Source organism: Acanthisitta chloris, unplaced genomic scaffold (assembly GCF_000695815.1).
Source record: "Acanthisitta chloris isolate BGI_N310 unplaced genomic scaffold, ASM69581v1 scaffold26071, whole genome shotgun sequence".
In the NCBI taxonomy this organism is placed as follows: domain Eukaryota; kingdom Metazoa; phylum Chordata; class Aves; order Passeriformes; family Acanthisittidae; genus Acanthisitta; species Acanthisitta chloris.
The window spans coordinates 1-15,539 of record NW_008658050.1 but is presented as its reverse complement, the minus strand read 5'-3'; the positions used below and the strand labels follow the sequence as shown (position 1 = coordinate 15,539).

Here is a 15,539-nt window from a genome sequence, read left to right as displayed (position 1 = left end):
TTCAGCCAGCAGTGTCTGTGCTTTTTTCTTTTCTTCCTCTGGGGGTTCTCTGTTCTGAGAGCTGAATGAAGTACTTAATGCCTTCACACTTAAATCCTAAGTGCAAAATTTGATTTAGTCAGGATCTGGCAACTGAAAGACTAGCAGTGTGAAAAGACAGCTGCATGACATCAGTGTGTCTCTCTAGGACAGGTTTGATACTAGACGATTGATTCTGCTAAGTACATTCACACGTATAATCCACATTCAACGGGGTGACTGGGGCAAGACTTCAGAGTAGATGGGTATTTTTAGAAGTTCTTCTTGTAAGGGCACATTTATCCTAGTCTTAGATGAGCAGAGTTCAACATTTGATGTCAGTGGTCTATAAGATGCCATCAATCTGCACTTCACCTTGGCAGAGAAGCGAAGTCAGGGCTGAATGGGCTTGCTTGAGGTTTTTCTTTTTAGTCTGGTACTACTGGTTGGTACTGTCTCCCTTTCAAGGGCTGTAAACAACACTAAGCTACCAAGTTTGTAAGACTGTAAGACCATAATTACTAAGGCAGAGGAGATGATTGTTTCCCTCCGCCAAAGAAACTACCCTTGCCTCCAGTTCTCTGGAAGAAGTAGCACTCCCTCCTATCAGTCACAAGATTAAGGGTTCAGGAGTCTTGCTAGATACAAATTGTCTTTTGTAACTTATTTTTAGATAGGTCAAAGGGTTTGTAGTGAAATACTGGACCCAAGCAGAAAGTTCACCACTAAGTCAGCGCTAGGTATGGTCTAGGAAACTTGATGCTGAAGTTACAAAAATTAGCAGTGGACAATTTTTCCCCAATAGCAATACAAGAAGCAGCGAGAACAAAAAAGTAAGAGACAAACTACAATACATCAGAAGCTGTGAGCAGCCTCACAACAATATACATGCATATACCTCAGGTTCCTTTGAAACAACCTCTGCCTTTGTCATAAAACATTAATTTTACTGCCAGTTTGAAATACTTGTCCTGCATTTATTCTCTTTTCAATATAATACATGAAATGGTACTATATTAACATCCTTATTATAACATGTTTCTCCCCTTGGGCTTTCTGAAACCAAATAAAAAGGGGAAGAGATGCTTTAGATGGGAAGCCTATCACTTTTGTATCACAGTTTAACTCCTACCTTTGTTCTAAGCAGCTGAGATTTATTCTGAAACATGACAGTATTCACATCATTCTCTCTGCAACTGTTTTCAGCCCCCACAGCATCCATAATGCTGCTTCCACAAGTCTGTGTATTGTAACCACTGTCCACCTGAAATCAAGAAGCAGGGCATGAAAATGTACTGTAATTTATCACAATAAATCCCTCAGATACCTAATATGACTTACATTTGATTAACAGAACTTAATCCAACAAACCAACTATGATCAGTTAATAACAAAAGCAAATTGCACACAGGTCTATCAGAATTAGTTTGGATTAAGGTAAATGTATGTGTACGTAGCAACACAAAAAAATAATTGTAATTGTTATGCTAACTCCACCAAGAGAGGAAAGAGGGGATGGGAAGGAAGGGCCAAAAGGCACAATACCACCTGCATGCCACATCCAATAAGAGAAAATAAATACTTCTAGTATGATGTACATATTCAAAGTTACGCTGAGCTCAGTTCTACACAGAAGCAAAAAAACTAATTTATTTTTACCTGAATACTGCTGTTGTCACAGGGAATTGCACTGCTTTCTGCAAGAGGTGACATGCACATGCGAGAGCTTTCAATACTGAACGTGATGCCTGTCATGAAGCTGGTCATTGGTGTATTGCTATTGCCAATGGTTTCTTTTATCCAAGTGTTTTCCTCTGACGCTTCAGCTGCATCAGCCATATCCACAGTATTATTTTCCTTTAAGCCTTCTATATCCTGAAATGACAACCTTTGATGACAAGCTTCCGAGTGATCTTGTGCGATAGACACAGTTGCTACCACAAGGTGTGTACCACATGCAAAAGCATTACCATCTTCCTGACATAAGTTTATTCCATTATCCGTTTCTGGGAACCGAGCTGCTGCTGGAGAAGCATTTTCCTTGTCTTCCTCATCCTCACTGTGATTCTCAACTGCAATTGGTATTCTAATGACAGAAGTCTGATACTGGGCAGTTCCTCTACAAGCTCCCAGCCTCATAGGGGAACAATTTTTAATTGGAGAACAGCCATCTATATAAGGACTTCTTGTACTCGGCGGTGTCATTCTATTTGAGCAAGAAGGAATATCTGGAGAACGAAATGTAAGTTTTCTTCGGTCTGCAAAAAAACCCAACGGTTTAACTCTACCTGGTATCTGATAGAAAAACTCATCATCCTCAAAGCCTTACAGTCCATTGAATAATTTATAGCCAACTACGTAGGATGTCACTGACCTCTGGTCTCACAAACCCATCAAACCCAGAACCAAAACAAACCCCCAAAACCTAACAAACTACCAGCATATTTTAACTGTCATATTAAAGGCAAATTTTTATCCCATTTTTACCACCAAATTTGTTTTCTATGACATGGTTTGCTGTAATGGAGACCTTGTATTTTCAAATGTCAATAGTACACATTATTCAAAGGAAAATGTGTGAAGGTTGGTTCTGTGGGGTTTTCCTGAACAAATATCAATACACATTCTATAGGCATTTAAATTTGTGGCAGCAGTAAAGTTTAAGAAGATCAAACAAGTGAGAAAACACCTATGCCACCTCCACATACAACAGTGTTAAATACTAAAAGGCTCATCACAGCAAAGTCATGTATAGACATGGTGTTAAGCCCTGCCAGGTATGGACACAGCATGAAATACTGACATTTTCTAGAACAGTGGGGACAGAGTGTTCTTCACTAGTCAGTTTCAGTTTCATTTCAAATAATTTTCGTGAGCACAAGATTTGAAAACTCAAGCCAAACATTCTTTGTCCAATTAAAATGCTTCAGTGTAGGCCAAATCAGAATTGTGAGCTGACTTGGTTCAGGCATATGGCTTTAAACCCTCTCCCAAACTAGATTAACCCTTCAAACTTTTTTTTTTCCATTCCTATTGGGTCTCAATGCCACCTTCTACAATTTCCCTAGTTGATTTTTTGCAAGCATATGCATTTCACATGATTAAGACAGTTCACTGCTGAATAGTAAAATGTATCGTATAGGACAAGACTGCTGGTCTGCCAAGCACAGTAACCTGATTCAAACAAAGACTTCAACAATTTTTATAAACAAAATGTAAGACTACTCAGGAAAGAGCAATACATACACAATTACACCATACCTGAGAGTGGTGACTTTCTTATGTGAAAAGCAATTGGGGAAAAAGTAGGAGAACCATTATGTGCAGGAGACCCCTCTGGAAATGTGGGACTGGTTATACTTCCCAGGCTATAAGTCCTTGTTCCTCCCTGAATAGGACTTGATGAAAACTGACCCTTCAGAAAAACAAAACAAAACCAAAGCTACATAATGTATTTTCATAATGTAAACTTTGACTAATATGTATATATAAAAAGTGTTTTAACTAAAAATCTTGTGAGGCACTGAGGAAGACTAATCCTTTACAACAACAGTCTCTACCATTAGTTTAACTTATATATTACAGTTGCAGCTCTTGACTTGCACCTCATGCCTTCATATAGGAGAAAAGAGCAATGGACTGAAAGTGTCACACAATACCAACTAAGACTATTATATCCATTATATTTAAGAACTATGATAAACCTGAACTGAGAATTAATGCTATCTGTGTATCTACTCAAGCATTTCATCTCAATTTCTTACTCATATCAATGCAGATCAAAGTCAGCCACTATTTCTATTTTAATGTGATCCACGTCACCTGTGTTACCTAATGCAGCAGCAGACAAAAGTACTTCTTAAAAAAAGAGAATGGTGACCGCAATCTTGCTTAAGACTATGGTGCAACAAGAACACTCACTTCTAGCAGTATAATTAACTTGTAGGAATTCTTTACTAGGTTACCATAGTAACTTTTTAAGCCACACTCCTGCTAGGGTACCTCTTTTCCATCCACTTCAGCCACCAAACAGATGAAACTATCACCTAAACCAGTTTAGCTGTCCTATGTCTGCCAGGGAATAAGGTTCATTTAGCTTAATTTAAAAACCAGACATTATGTTCTGTGTTCTCATAAATGTCTGTTCACTGGAAAACTCTGGTCAATGGAAAAGAGAAAAGCATATTTAGCACTGCATTCAAAGATCCAGAAGTCATTTCTTGCACTATAAATGACTTTATGATCTATACAGGAAATAACTGCATCACATGTTCATATCAACTGGTATTTTAGATAGCAGTTCATGGATTTAAACAGGACTTACTTAGTATGCACATTTTATTTAAAAAAAAAAAGGTTTCAACATGCTATTTCAGCACATCTTTTATATGTATCAATTCCTACTCCCTTTTCCAAACAAAATTAAAACATAATTCCTTCTATACAAAAGAACAGCAGCACAACAGAATAATTTAATATAATAAAAAGTCAGTAATATATACTTCCAAGGCTTTTTTTTTTTTCTGTTCACCTTTTTCTAAATTTGGAAAAAACCCCAAACAAACCAACAAACCCACCATCCTTTAGTCTAACACTTAACATTCTCCTAAGTACATCCCATCCAGCCCAGAAAACAGGCTACTTACTGAACTAGATGTGTCCAGGGGGCTTGTGCAGCGGACTGGAGATAATGCTAATGAACACAGCACTCCAAGTGGCTGACTACCACATGGACTACGCAGAGCAGGGGACAAACATGCAGATACATTTCCATTTTCTTCTAAAAACAGCTTTCTTCTGAGTGATGAAGAGCTCAGACTTTCCTGAGACTGATCTTCAAATTCATCAGTTCTAAAATACTCACCTACAAACATAGGAGAGAAGTTGTTTCCAGTAAGGATGCAGAAAAAAAAAAAAGTCTTCCACTACAGGGACATATATAACTAGATTAAAACATTTAATCCAATTTACCAATACAGCAAGTAATTAATTTAATGCGGCACCAATCCCAAAGGACCCCTTGTTATCACTACAAAACGTCTGCTCTGTCTACTAAGGTTGCACTTCTGTCTATTATCCCTTAATACTAAAGTCTGAATCACAGAAAAGAAATAAAAATATATATTGGCTAGCATCTACTTCCTGGTCTTTTCGCAAAATTGCATTATTCTTCACATCTGAGTTGTGAAAAAGGGATTATTTTACTATGCAAGCAAAACTAGACTCCTTCAGGTCTCACATATGCTTTGATGTCTTCATAATACATCCAGAGATAAACTAGATTCAACTTGAGGATTCAAGTCCAAGCAGTTTACAGTAGGAAAGCACAGGGATGTTAACAAAGACCCATTAAAATATGCTAAGACTTACTAGATTATTTTAGTTTTTTTGCTCTTGCTCTATTCTAATTGGATATTCCCTGTAGATTTTTCATGAACTCACAAACTAAGTGTGGATGGAAGCATTTGTTAAGACAGAAAACCAAAAGGAACAGATATGGTTCTGGTTTTCCATTTTAATTTTTATGGCTCACACTCACAGTGGTGAATTTCTATACTGGAACAGGAACATGCAGCCAACACATTCTAAGATGGCTGTATCCACAAGAGGGCACAGACTCAAGCCCTGCCAGGGGAGGTTTAGGTTGGATATTAGGAAGAGATTTTTTACAGAGAGACTTATCAGACATTGGAATGAGCTGCCTGGGGAGGTGGTGGATTCACCATCCCTGGAGGTTTTCAAGACAAGACTGGATGTGGCACTTAGTGCCATGGTCTAGTGATCATGGTAGGGTTGAACTCTATGATCTTTGAGGTCTCTTCTAACCTGGTTGATTCTGTGATTCCCACATATGCTGCAAGAACAGGACTTTCCAGACCCCTTGCCTGAGAAGGTGGTAGGAATTGTTTGATGTAACAGTTAAAAATCAGACAGTTGGACTCTTGCCTCTTCAGCAGTCATGGCTTTTTTTGCCACCACACAACTTATAGTCACCACCATGGCTTCAGTTAAACTAGAGCTCCAGCATAGCCCAGCCTTGCCTTGAGCAAAGCTATGAGCCTCATGGCCAGCCATCTGTAAGCCAAGCAGCTCCACTAAGGTAAGTAACTGCTCAGTTTGGGGGAGGCAGGGGGTATCTTCTGCTTACAACCTTTTAGGCATTCAGAACTGTTAATAAATTTCATAGAATGATAGAATATCCTGAGTTGGAAGGGACCCACAAGGATCATTGAGTCCAACTCCTGGTCCTGGACATAACAGCCCCAACAATCACACCATGTGCCTGACAGTATTGTCCAAATGCTTCTTGAACTCTGTCAGGCTTGGTGCTGTGACAGCTTCCCTGGGGAGCTGTTCCAGTGCTCGGGCACCCTCTGGGTGAAAAACCTTTTCCTAATATCCAACCCAAACCTCCCCTGACATAGCTTCATACCATTCCCTCAGGTCCAGTCACTGCTCACCACAGAGAGGAGATCAGTGCCTGCCCCTCCACTCCCCTGAGGAAGCTGTAGACTGCTACAAGGTCCACCCTCAGTCTTCTCTTCTCCAGGCTGAAGAATTTCCAGCTGCCCTCCATATCCCTCATCTTTAATTTTTATGTCCACACTCAGATCATATGATTTAAGCCACATGTCCCATGCAACACACGACTGTCTATTTAGAACACATACTTAAAGCTTGCATTCTCACATTAGGATTTCAGTATTTCCTAAGACAATAACACCCAGCAAATAAAACCCCAAGTTTTCTATTTAGACTTTCATAATTAAAAACTTAGATATTGCATGACATACCTAGTATTTTCTCTAAATTAAAATCCACTGGTAAAGACAGTACTGTCTGACAGGAAGCTGCAATGAATAAAGCCAACAAAATTAGCTCACAGTGACCTTACCCTAAAACTGCAGAAACAAAGATCCACTTCAAAATTGCACTGCAATTGAGCTATTTAAATTACAGTTGCAATAAGTGCTAATTAAAGCTACGATTCTGATTTGAGAACACTATATGCAGCACACGAAGCCGAGAGATAAAAACACCAAGAGCTGTAAGAATGCCTCTCCAGAAGCTGCTAACTGAGGAGAGAGGTCTCTGATGAAAGGAAGGATTCAAAAGGACATGGGAGAAAGGTCAAAATACCCTGGGGGAAAACACTATCTATTTATCTAAAATGATATAGTTTAAAAGATATATTAAGATTTGATATTTATTTGGCATAGAAAATCATCAAGATTCTCTAACATAAAACAATCCAACACATTAAAGGTTTCTTGAAACTGTAATTTACCCTTAAACCTGAGGCTTGCATCCACTTCTTAATTCAGAAAAAGGGCAGACTGAGTCAGAAAAACATGCACCCTACAGTCTACAGAGGACTTATTTTACTTCAGAAACAAACACAACAAAGCATAATAGAATTGAATTACTATGAGAAATGAATACTAAAATTAGCAGTACCATACAGTTCAAGAAAAACTATTTCTACAGCAATATTAACAAACAAATAATTCCCCTTTGAAATTAAACAGCCATTAAAAATGGGTTATTTTGCTTCAGAGAAAGCCTGTCATTTCAGACACTGCCTTTTACTCACCATTGCTTTTCCCAGGCTGCAAAGTTATCTGTCTTCCAATTGGAGAAATGTTATCTAAATCTATGGCTACAAAACATAGAACTTATATTTAAGCAGGCACATAAAGTTGTATATAGAGTTTTGAAACCTAGCAACAGCAAGTTAGAATATTTAATACAACTAAACAAAATTTCTGCACCAAAGTCTGAAAGAGATTAGAAATGAGTACTGAAAAATTACCATTACAGCTGATCAAGTGAATTTCAACAGCTTTCTATTAAAAAAAGTCTCAGTGGAGTAGCATCAACATCACTGAAACCTTTGTCTCCTGCAGCCTTCTCTACATTACAGAGGTTTAAAACAAACACTGTTTATGCTTAGCCAAACAGACTATGTTAAAGTAAGACACATTTTCTGAAAATCAGTCAGTCTGGACTTGAAGACAAAGGTGAAGAAACACTTCATCCTTTTCATACAGCAAAAGAACATACTAGATCTTTTTTTTTTTGCCATTCACATTCCCAGATCTAAGATTGCAGCTTATGTTCTCTGCCAAAAAGGTGACAATCTTGCAATTGACAATTAAAAATACACTATCCACAAGCTGCATCTCCTTGATTAAAACAAATTTAAGTGTATAGTCTTTTCTAAATCTTGTAAAAATCCCTACTTATTTAAGAATTTCCTACCAAACAATGCTGCATGCAAATATTACATTATAGCTGACATTTGTTCAGCTTGTAATTCATTTACTATGTATTCTGCTGGTTATAAATAAACTTCAATAACAGCATTAAGAATAAAACCTTATAGTGGCATACACAAAATAAACTTAAAAAACCCATGACCAGTGACAGTGAGCTAGCAGGACACTAAGATGACAACAGAAATTTATGCAGCAAGTAGGATAAAAAAAAATGGAACTCCATTTCCCATATGCTTATATTGAGAGGAAATCAGTCAGAATAAGTAGGATGTGCAAATATCAGAAGGAAAAAGTAAAGTAGAAGACTTAGCTATTACTGTATCAACACAGCCAAGTTATGTATGTAAATTAAACTGGTTGAAGACAGCTTATGAGAGGAAAAAGATTTAAGCATAAGAACCAAAAATAACAAAAAGGAAAAATTCTATAAAACTCTGGATTAATAAATAAATCTTAAACAAAGAAAGCACCTGGACAGAACAGCTGCAAATCTATCAGTTGTGCCACACGTTATCGCTGGTTCTTAAAATTTTAAATTTAGGTTGAAAAAATTATGCTTGTTAATTTCTCCAAAAGCTGCATTATTTTGGGTGCACACACAAAAGCAACTTACATTTAGTTGAATTAAACTGAGAAACTTGCTTGTCTTCGTGTTCAGTCCATGGAGAAGGAACTATGAGTCTTTTTGTGAAAAACTAGAATAGAATAAAACCAAACCAAAAATTGGAAATTCTCAAATTTAGAGTAGTACTCTGAACAATAAAAAAATGTAGAACATAATTCATTATTTCAGGCCCAGAGAGGTTAAAGACAAAACAATTTGAAGACTCCCATGTACTTTATGACACACAGCACCTCAGACCTTTCAAGTTTGCAGTGAAAACTGCATAAAAGTTTCATTTAGCAATAACTGCTCATTTCAAAATATGAATTGTAACTACCATACTTACTGCACAGTAGTTTAAAATAATTCTTTTCAAATTTTCAGTTTGTTAAACTGTATTTTGACAACTGAGGTATTGCACAGAACTGACAGACACTGAAGTAACAGCAGAAGTGATAAGCCAAGGATTTTTGGCATCATTATTACTGTATTTAGCTAAATTGGTTAGTGTGAAATTTCTATGGGTACTGGCACTTCAGTCTTTTTCTTTGAACCAGAAACTGTATCTAATCACCACAGTTGCACTGTGGAACCCCCTGATACTGAGGAGATGAACACTATTACACAGCTTCAAGAAATACACAGCAAATCCTGTTCTCACACTAAATGCAAGACTCACAGCAAATGAAAAAACCTCAGCTTGAGACACACAACTAATAAAGGCATAATTTTTATCAGAGAATGGCTTCAAGCTGTTCAGCTGCATAATCCAGCAGGTTTTACCTCACAAAGAAGAAATATCCTTTTTAATGCAGATTTAGAACAACAGAGCATCTTAGCAGCAAGTCAACTACACAGCACCTCTACAGAATCATAAAACATACTTTTTGTTTGTAGAGACAGAAACTGATAGACTTGCCTACCAGAGCCTTATTTTATTTTAAACTGAAATAGCATTGAAGATTTCTATAGTGAATATTTGGAGCACTTCACTTTTCCTTCTCTGCTACGCAAATGGACAGCAAAAAAATAAAATGAAAAATGGATGGAAAGATATACAAGCTATCAGAATAAAGTCTTGCCTCCAACAAAACAGACTTCGGATGGAACAAAAAAAACCCACCAAAAATCCAATAAAACACTAGCAGTTACTGTAAACCCCCAAATGTTCAATCATTATTATTAACATGAAATTAAGCACTTATAAGAGTTATTTTACTGCTACTTTACCACTAGCCAAGCAATGTGAAACTAAACAGATGCCTGAAGGAAGACAGGAAGAAAAAGACCATGTGGATTCCAACTACAACTGCAAGGGATGAGGACACAAAATTACTTTCATGCTAAATATGGGTTTTGAAATACCTATAATAGATGTGAATCATTTTTGCAGGCAAAACAAATCAATATTTGATAGTGCAAAGTTTTATTACCTCCTCAATAGCTTTTTGCCTTCTGTCTTCTGTCTCCTTATCAATTCTAAGTAATAAATGAAAAAACCTCAGTTATCAAAATCATCACGTAAGTAGGAAAAAAAAATGTAAAGTCCAACCAGTCCAATTTATAGATGCTTAAGAGAAACTTTACAAATGAAATTACACTAACCCCTAAATCTTATTATTCTTTTACTGTTATGTGAAATAATCTTATACTATAAATTTAGAAATATAAATGCACTTCTCAGTTTGATTAATTTGAAAAATATCTGTACCATTTATAAATGGACATTTGCAAATCTTCTATTTACTCCTTGTATCAGTCATAACTGATCTTCCAAAATAATCCATTTAGTTATGTTGAACTTGTCATATGAATAGATTTTACTATTAAAGTTACCATGAGATTAGACTTGCACTATAAAACCAAGCAGAATAAAAAACTAAGCTCTGAGGAATCAAAGGGCAGAAGACAATATTCCTGGAGTGTTTGCAAATTGATTCCTGATATAGCACTTTCTCAGCACAGTTCTCCCAAATAGCTAGTCTGACACATTTTCTTCAGTTTAGAAATAAAGTCTCGCATTTCAGTTTCCATCAATTAACATAATCCCCTTATGCAGCTTTTAACTTAGTTTTAAGGAAAATATTGTCGTTACTCCAGCCATGACATGTGAGATTCTGTATTTCCTTTAACAGTCACCTTCAAGTCTTTCAGTTACTATGCGATTTATTGTAAAATTTCTGGACCTTATAAATGTTCATTGTTGTCTTAGCTGAATCCCAAAGCACTTTTATACACAGTATACCTGAATTACCCTTGAATAATTTTAGATGTCGGTTAGATTACAGACATGATTCGCGATACACACACAAATGTGCCAATGTATAAGCTCTCGCAGCTCTTTCATGCTTATCAGACTTCGAATATATCTGCAATATTTGAACACGCTGTCCTCAATTGTGTCTGCCTAGGTGATGCTAAGGTGATCTAGGAAGACACTTGCACAAAACTCATTGTACCAAAAAATGAGCATATTATCATTGTGTATTTATGCATAGTGGATCACAAGTAATAGGCATTTTTACAAGCCAGATTCCAAAGGAGAAACAAGGGAACTTGGAAAACAGGTCCCAAGTGCTGGTTAATGCAAAAGAGGGTTTTTTTAGTGCATAAGTCCAGAAAAATAACAAAGTGATAATGTCATATATATCTTTAAAAAGAATAAAAACAAGCCAGTCTTGTATGATACTTTAAGCAACGTAGTACTTGAAACTGTGACACAGAAGATGCAGTACAGTTTTTAAAAATAATTAATGAATAATAGCACAGCATGTGGTTTAGAAACCTTCCATTTCCTCCAGCAGAAATAAAAATGGTAGAGGAAAGCTTGTGGACAAGACTGTGGCCACATTATTGACAGACTATTTTTCACTGACACAGTCTGCCAGAAAACATTCTCCTAATCAGCTTGTAAGCAGAGTAATAAATGCACACAGTGCATAGGTGATGTCCAGTTTATGGAAACAGTAATACTACACAAAATCAAGTCTACACACGATACACAGAGTTTTCCAAGCAGTCATGAGCTTTTACACTGTGCTGCTCCTCAGATTAATTTTACCACATTACAGAGAACTAACAGTTTGAAATATTTATACAGTTTCCCATGCTTGTGGTTGTCTGCAACTAATTCAGAAAATTACTTGTTAACAAGTATATTATTTCTTGCTAACAAGAGTATATAGTTTATATAGCATAAGGCATGGGCCTTATGCTATATAAAACTCAATTCTCTTATCAGTAACTTTTAATACCAAGAGCTGTATTCACGATGCTTTACTTCCCATAAAACTGTATTTATGAAACGTAAATTAAAATTAATTTCCATGCAAAATCCTACATATACACATCTATATGTATATGTATTTAACGATGTACAGTTTGCAGCCATCAGAAATAACTGCCTCAGTCCGTACTACATTTAAACATGCAAGCATGGACACAGCAAATCTACACATGGACAAACCAGCCTCTTTCCAGTCATCGATGACTTAAGGAAAAAAAAAATCAGTCGGTATGAAACAGTGGGACAGCCTGAAACAACACATGTTTATGGTGCCATGTCATTAATTGTCAGAACTGTCACATGAAAGCTAGCTTGCATGTGTTCTAAAAGGCTTCCAGAAACAATGTGATAAGGCTTAAGGATATATAACTTATAAAAACACTAGAGTCTGAAACCTACTAGACGCTAGAGAAAAGCCAAGAAACAAACAGATATCAGGGAAAATAATATTGACATCAAGACATGGAGATTCACAGATATAGTTGAAGACAGTTAAATTCTTCCTACTGCTCTTCCTATTCAAAAAGAGATGTAGGTTCAGTCAGACACTAAGAACAATAGGTTTAATTCACAGTATCTTTTACGATGAGGGTGCCAAAACACTGGAACAGGTTGCTCAGTGAGGTGGTAGATGTCCCATCCCTGAAAAACATTCAAGGTCAGGATGGATGGGACTCTGAGCAACCTGATCTAGACAGGATGGAGAATTGGTTTATTATTCTATTACTGCAATGCTTCATGTCATGAGATGCAGTTCTTTGTGCAAGTTTGTATCTGAGAAATGTACATGTCTATGGGATTCACCAGCACGGCCTCCCCTCAATTACCTTCACTTGGCATGTTGTTCTGTAGCACTAGTGTGTAAAATTATCCCCTGAGATAAGCTCCAAATACCAAGCCTGTTTTACCTACTTGTTTTCCTCATGGAAGCTATTTCCAGAGAAAGGAAAAAGTTGAGATAAGGTCACCAAACTATTTCATGTAACTAGGATTCTTCTCCTCAAAGACAGCAAGCTTATTGGTCCCCACTCCCTCACTTTAAGTCTAAACCTTTCAAAGACAGTACTGGCTTCCCTAGCTACTTTTCCCAGCTCTATCCCTCTGCAGAAGTCCCAAAGACCAAGGAAGCCTGTGCTTCACAGGTCTTTGTATGGAACACTCAGAGAAGACGAACTATGTTGTAACAAGGAGCAAAAGAGGTAGCCTGGTTAACAATCCCTAGCAAGACACAGTCTTGCTTCCATTGACTGATTACACCTGACTGTCTTCCAAACTACAATCAGAGTGGATCAACAGTTCTTAACAACAAAAAGAAGCAACACAGAGGCAGCCTCATCTACAGATTATATCCACATCACGGACATGCAAAAATTTATATTAGAAGATTTGACTAAAAAGTCTTTGATGCTGTGCTGAAATGTAATTAAACAAAAGAACAGTGTTCTAGTATTCAAGCTAAGTTAACTGCATAAGACTAGACTGTAAGTTACCTAGCATGGCTCAAATACATTGCTTGGCGTCGAACATCTTCTGAGTCAATTTCCACAGGATTTATTAGAGCAAGTTGATCAATAGACCATCTAAACTTTCCTGGTGTCTAAAGAAAGAAACAGGCATCTTAATGCTTGCTATTAAAAATAAAGGTAAAAATAAAACTGTGGGACAAATCAAATATCAATGAAACAACACAATCATAGCTTCCATATAGTTTCTGTCAGAGACGATCAAAAGAGTTTCTATTTAAATGATCTACATTTAAAAAAAAAAAAAAAAAGCCAGTCAATCAGGCTTCTTATCCTGGTAGTGGTATTACAATGACTTACAAGATAATGTCAAGTGGAAGATTATAGCTAATATTTAGAGGTGTCAGCTCCTTCTCCATTTCTGAGGATAGATCTACTAGAGATGCATAACTTGGGATGAAATTTAGTTGCTTCTAGATTGCCAAATTGTGGTTCCATGAAAACCCAGTGTGCATACCTAATGCTCTCTTTCACCACCCATTTCAAAGATTGCAACCTCATATACAGCCTGCAAAGTGTCCCTCATAATGCTATGCATAGTGCACAACAAAACCCAACTCAGAAAAAAGTAGCTTCACCCTTTTACTCAACAATTACAAAGTACTTTTAAAATATGTTGAAAAATTATCTACTAAGTAAGGCTTTTTAGTTTCATTAGCACAGTATTATCTCTACTGCTTATCAGAAAATAATTTCAACTGCAAACTAGAATGTAATTTGCCACTAAAAAACAGCTGTATATCCAGAAAATCATTAGCTTCATTCTGTGAATATGCAAACAGCTCATAATGGAAGTGCAATTAAGTTTTACTTGCATCCAGCATGCTTAACATGTAAGTGAAACTGGTTTTTTCCACTTTAATGGGACAAGAGCATCACATCCAAAAACTGCTCTTTATGTAGTTTCAGCTGGTTTTGGCACACAATCACCCAATACTTAAAAGAAATTTAGGAAGATATCAAGACTAAGTGACAGTGTTAGTAATAAAAGCAGCATGCTGCTGTGAACAGAACAAACTAATGGCACCAAAATTAGTTAGTTTAGTATATATGTTAAAGTATACTAAATAAAATACTCTAATGTATTTCAAAACATTAGCACTCCATCTATATAGTTACACAACCAAAGGCTACATCTTACAGAGGAAGATTTTGTTGACTTAAAGATGGAAGGGCTGGAGACAATCTGCTCCTGAAGAGTATAATAATCACTGGGACTTTCAAAAGGGTTCAGGATTGTGACTCGTCCTGGAGTTTCTGGTGTTATCTGCATTTTAGGTTCTTCTGTATCACCCATAACACTAAACTATATCTGAAAAAGAGAGAGGGAAAGGAAAAATTAAGGAAAATAATTATGCTCTAAGTCTGGCATTTTAAGGTCATCCTGAAGGCTCTGGGAAGTGATGATCAACCATTCTAGGGTGCCAGCAACATTCAAAAGACTAACAAAAACGAAGTTAGCTTTGTCTTGGACCTACTGACACATAGAGCTAATAAGATAAACGAAAAATAAATAGAACCTATGAAAACCAGACAAGAAGGGACACAGAAAGGGAGGCTAAAAACCCCACATTTAAACTACCGAAAACAACAAGCAACCAAAAAACCCCACAACCGATCACCAGAAGAAACAAAACGGCCACGAAGCCAAGCGCACTCCGGAGTTAGCTCACACAGCCACCGCGGGCGCTCGAGGGTTTCGGGGTAAGGGACCGACTGGCGGCGCGGGTGGCACGGGAACGTCCCGCGCGGGGCCCTCGCTGCCCTCCCGCCCCACGGAGCCCCCACGGCAGGCACAGAAAGGGCCGCAGAGCCCCAGCGGGGCGGAG

General features: G+C 37.2%; 1 protein-coding gene across 1 annotated transcript in view; it reads right to left on the bottom strand.

Moving 5' to 3' along the window:
* The window catches only part of BORA (bora, aurora kinase A activator), a 15,690-nt gene extending 677 nt beyond the window's left edge, over positions 1–15,013 (bottom strand). Inside the window, exons 1-10 of the mRNA XM_009084974.1 lie at positions 14,852–15,013; positions 13,678–13,784; positions 10,335–10,380; positions 8,911–8,992; positions 7,613–7,678; positions 6,813–6,869; positions 4,665–4,882; positions 3,280–3,433; positions 1,678–2,276; positions 1,151–1,282 (exon numbers count right to left, since the gene is read on the bottom strand). Of these exons, the coding sequence (XP_009083222.1) occupies positions 1,151–1,282; positions 1,678–2,276; positions 3,280–3,433; positions 4,665–4,882; positions 6,813–6,869; positions 7,613–7,678; positions 8,911–8,992; positions 10,335–10,380; positions 13,678–13,784; positions 14,852–15,007 (1,617 nt within the window). The 5' untranslated portion in view covers positions 15,008–15,013. The remainder of the gene's footprint in view (positions 1–1,150; positions 1,283–1,677; positions 2,277–3,279; positions 3,434–4,664; positions 4,883–6,812; positions 6,870–7,612; positions 7,679–8,910; positions 8,993–10,334; positions 10,381–13,677; positions 13,785–14,851) is intronic.
* Positions 15,014–15,539: the final 526 nt, after the last annotated feature.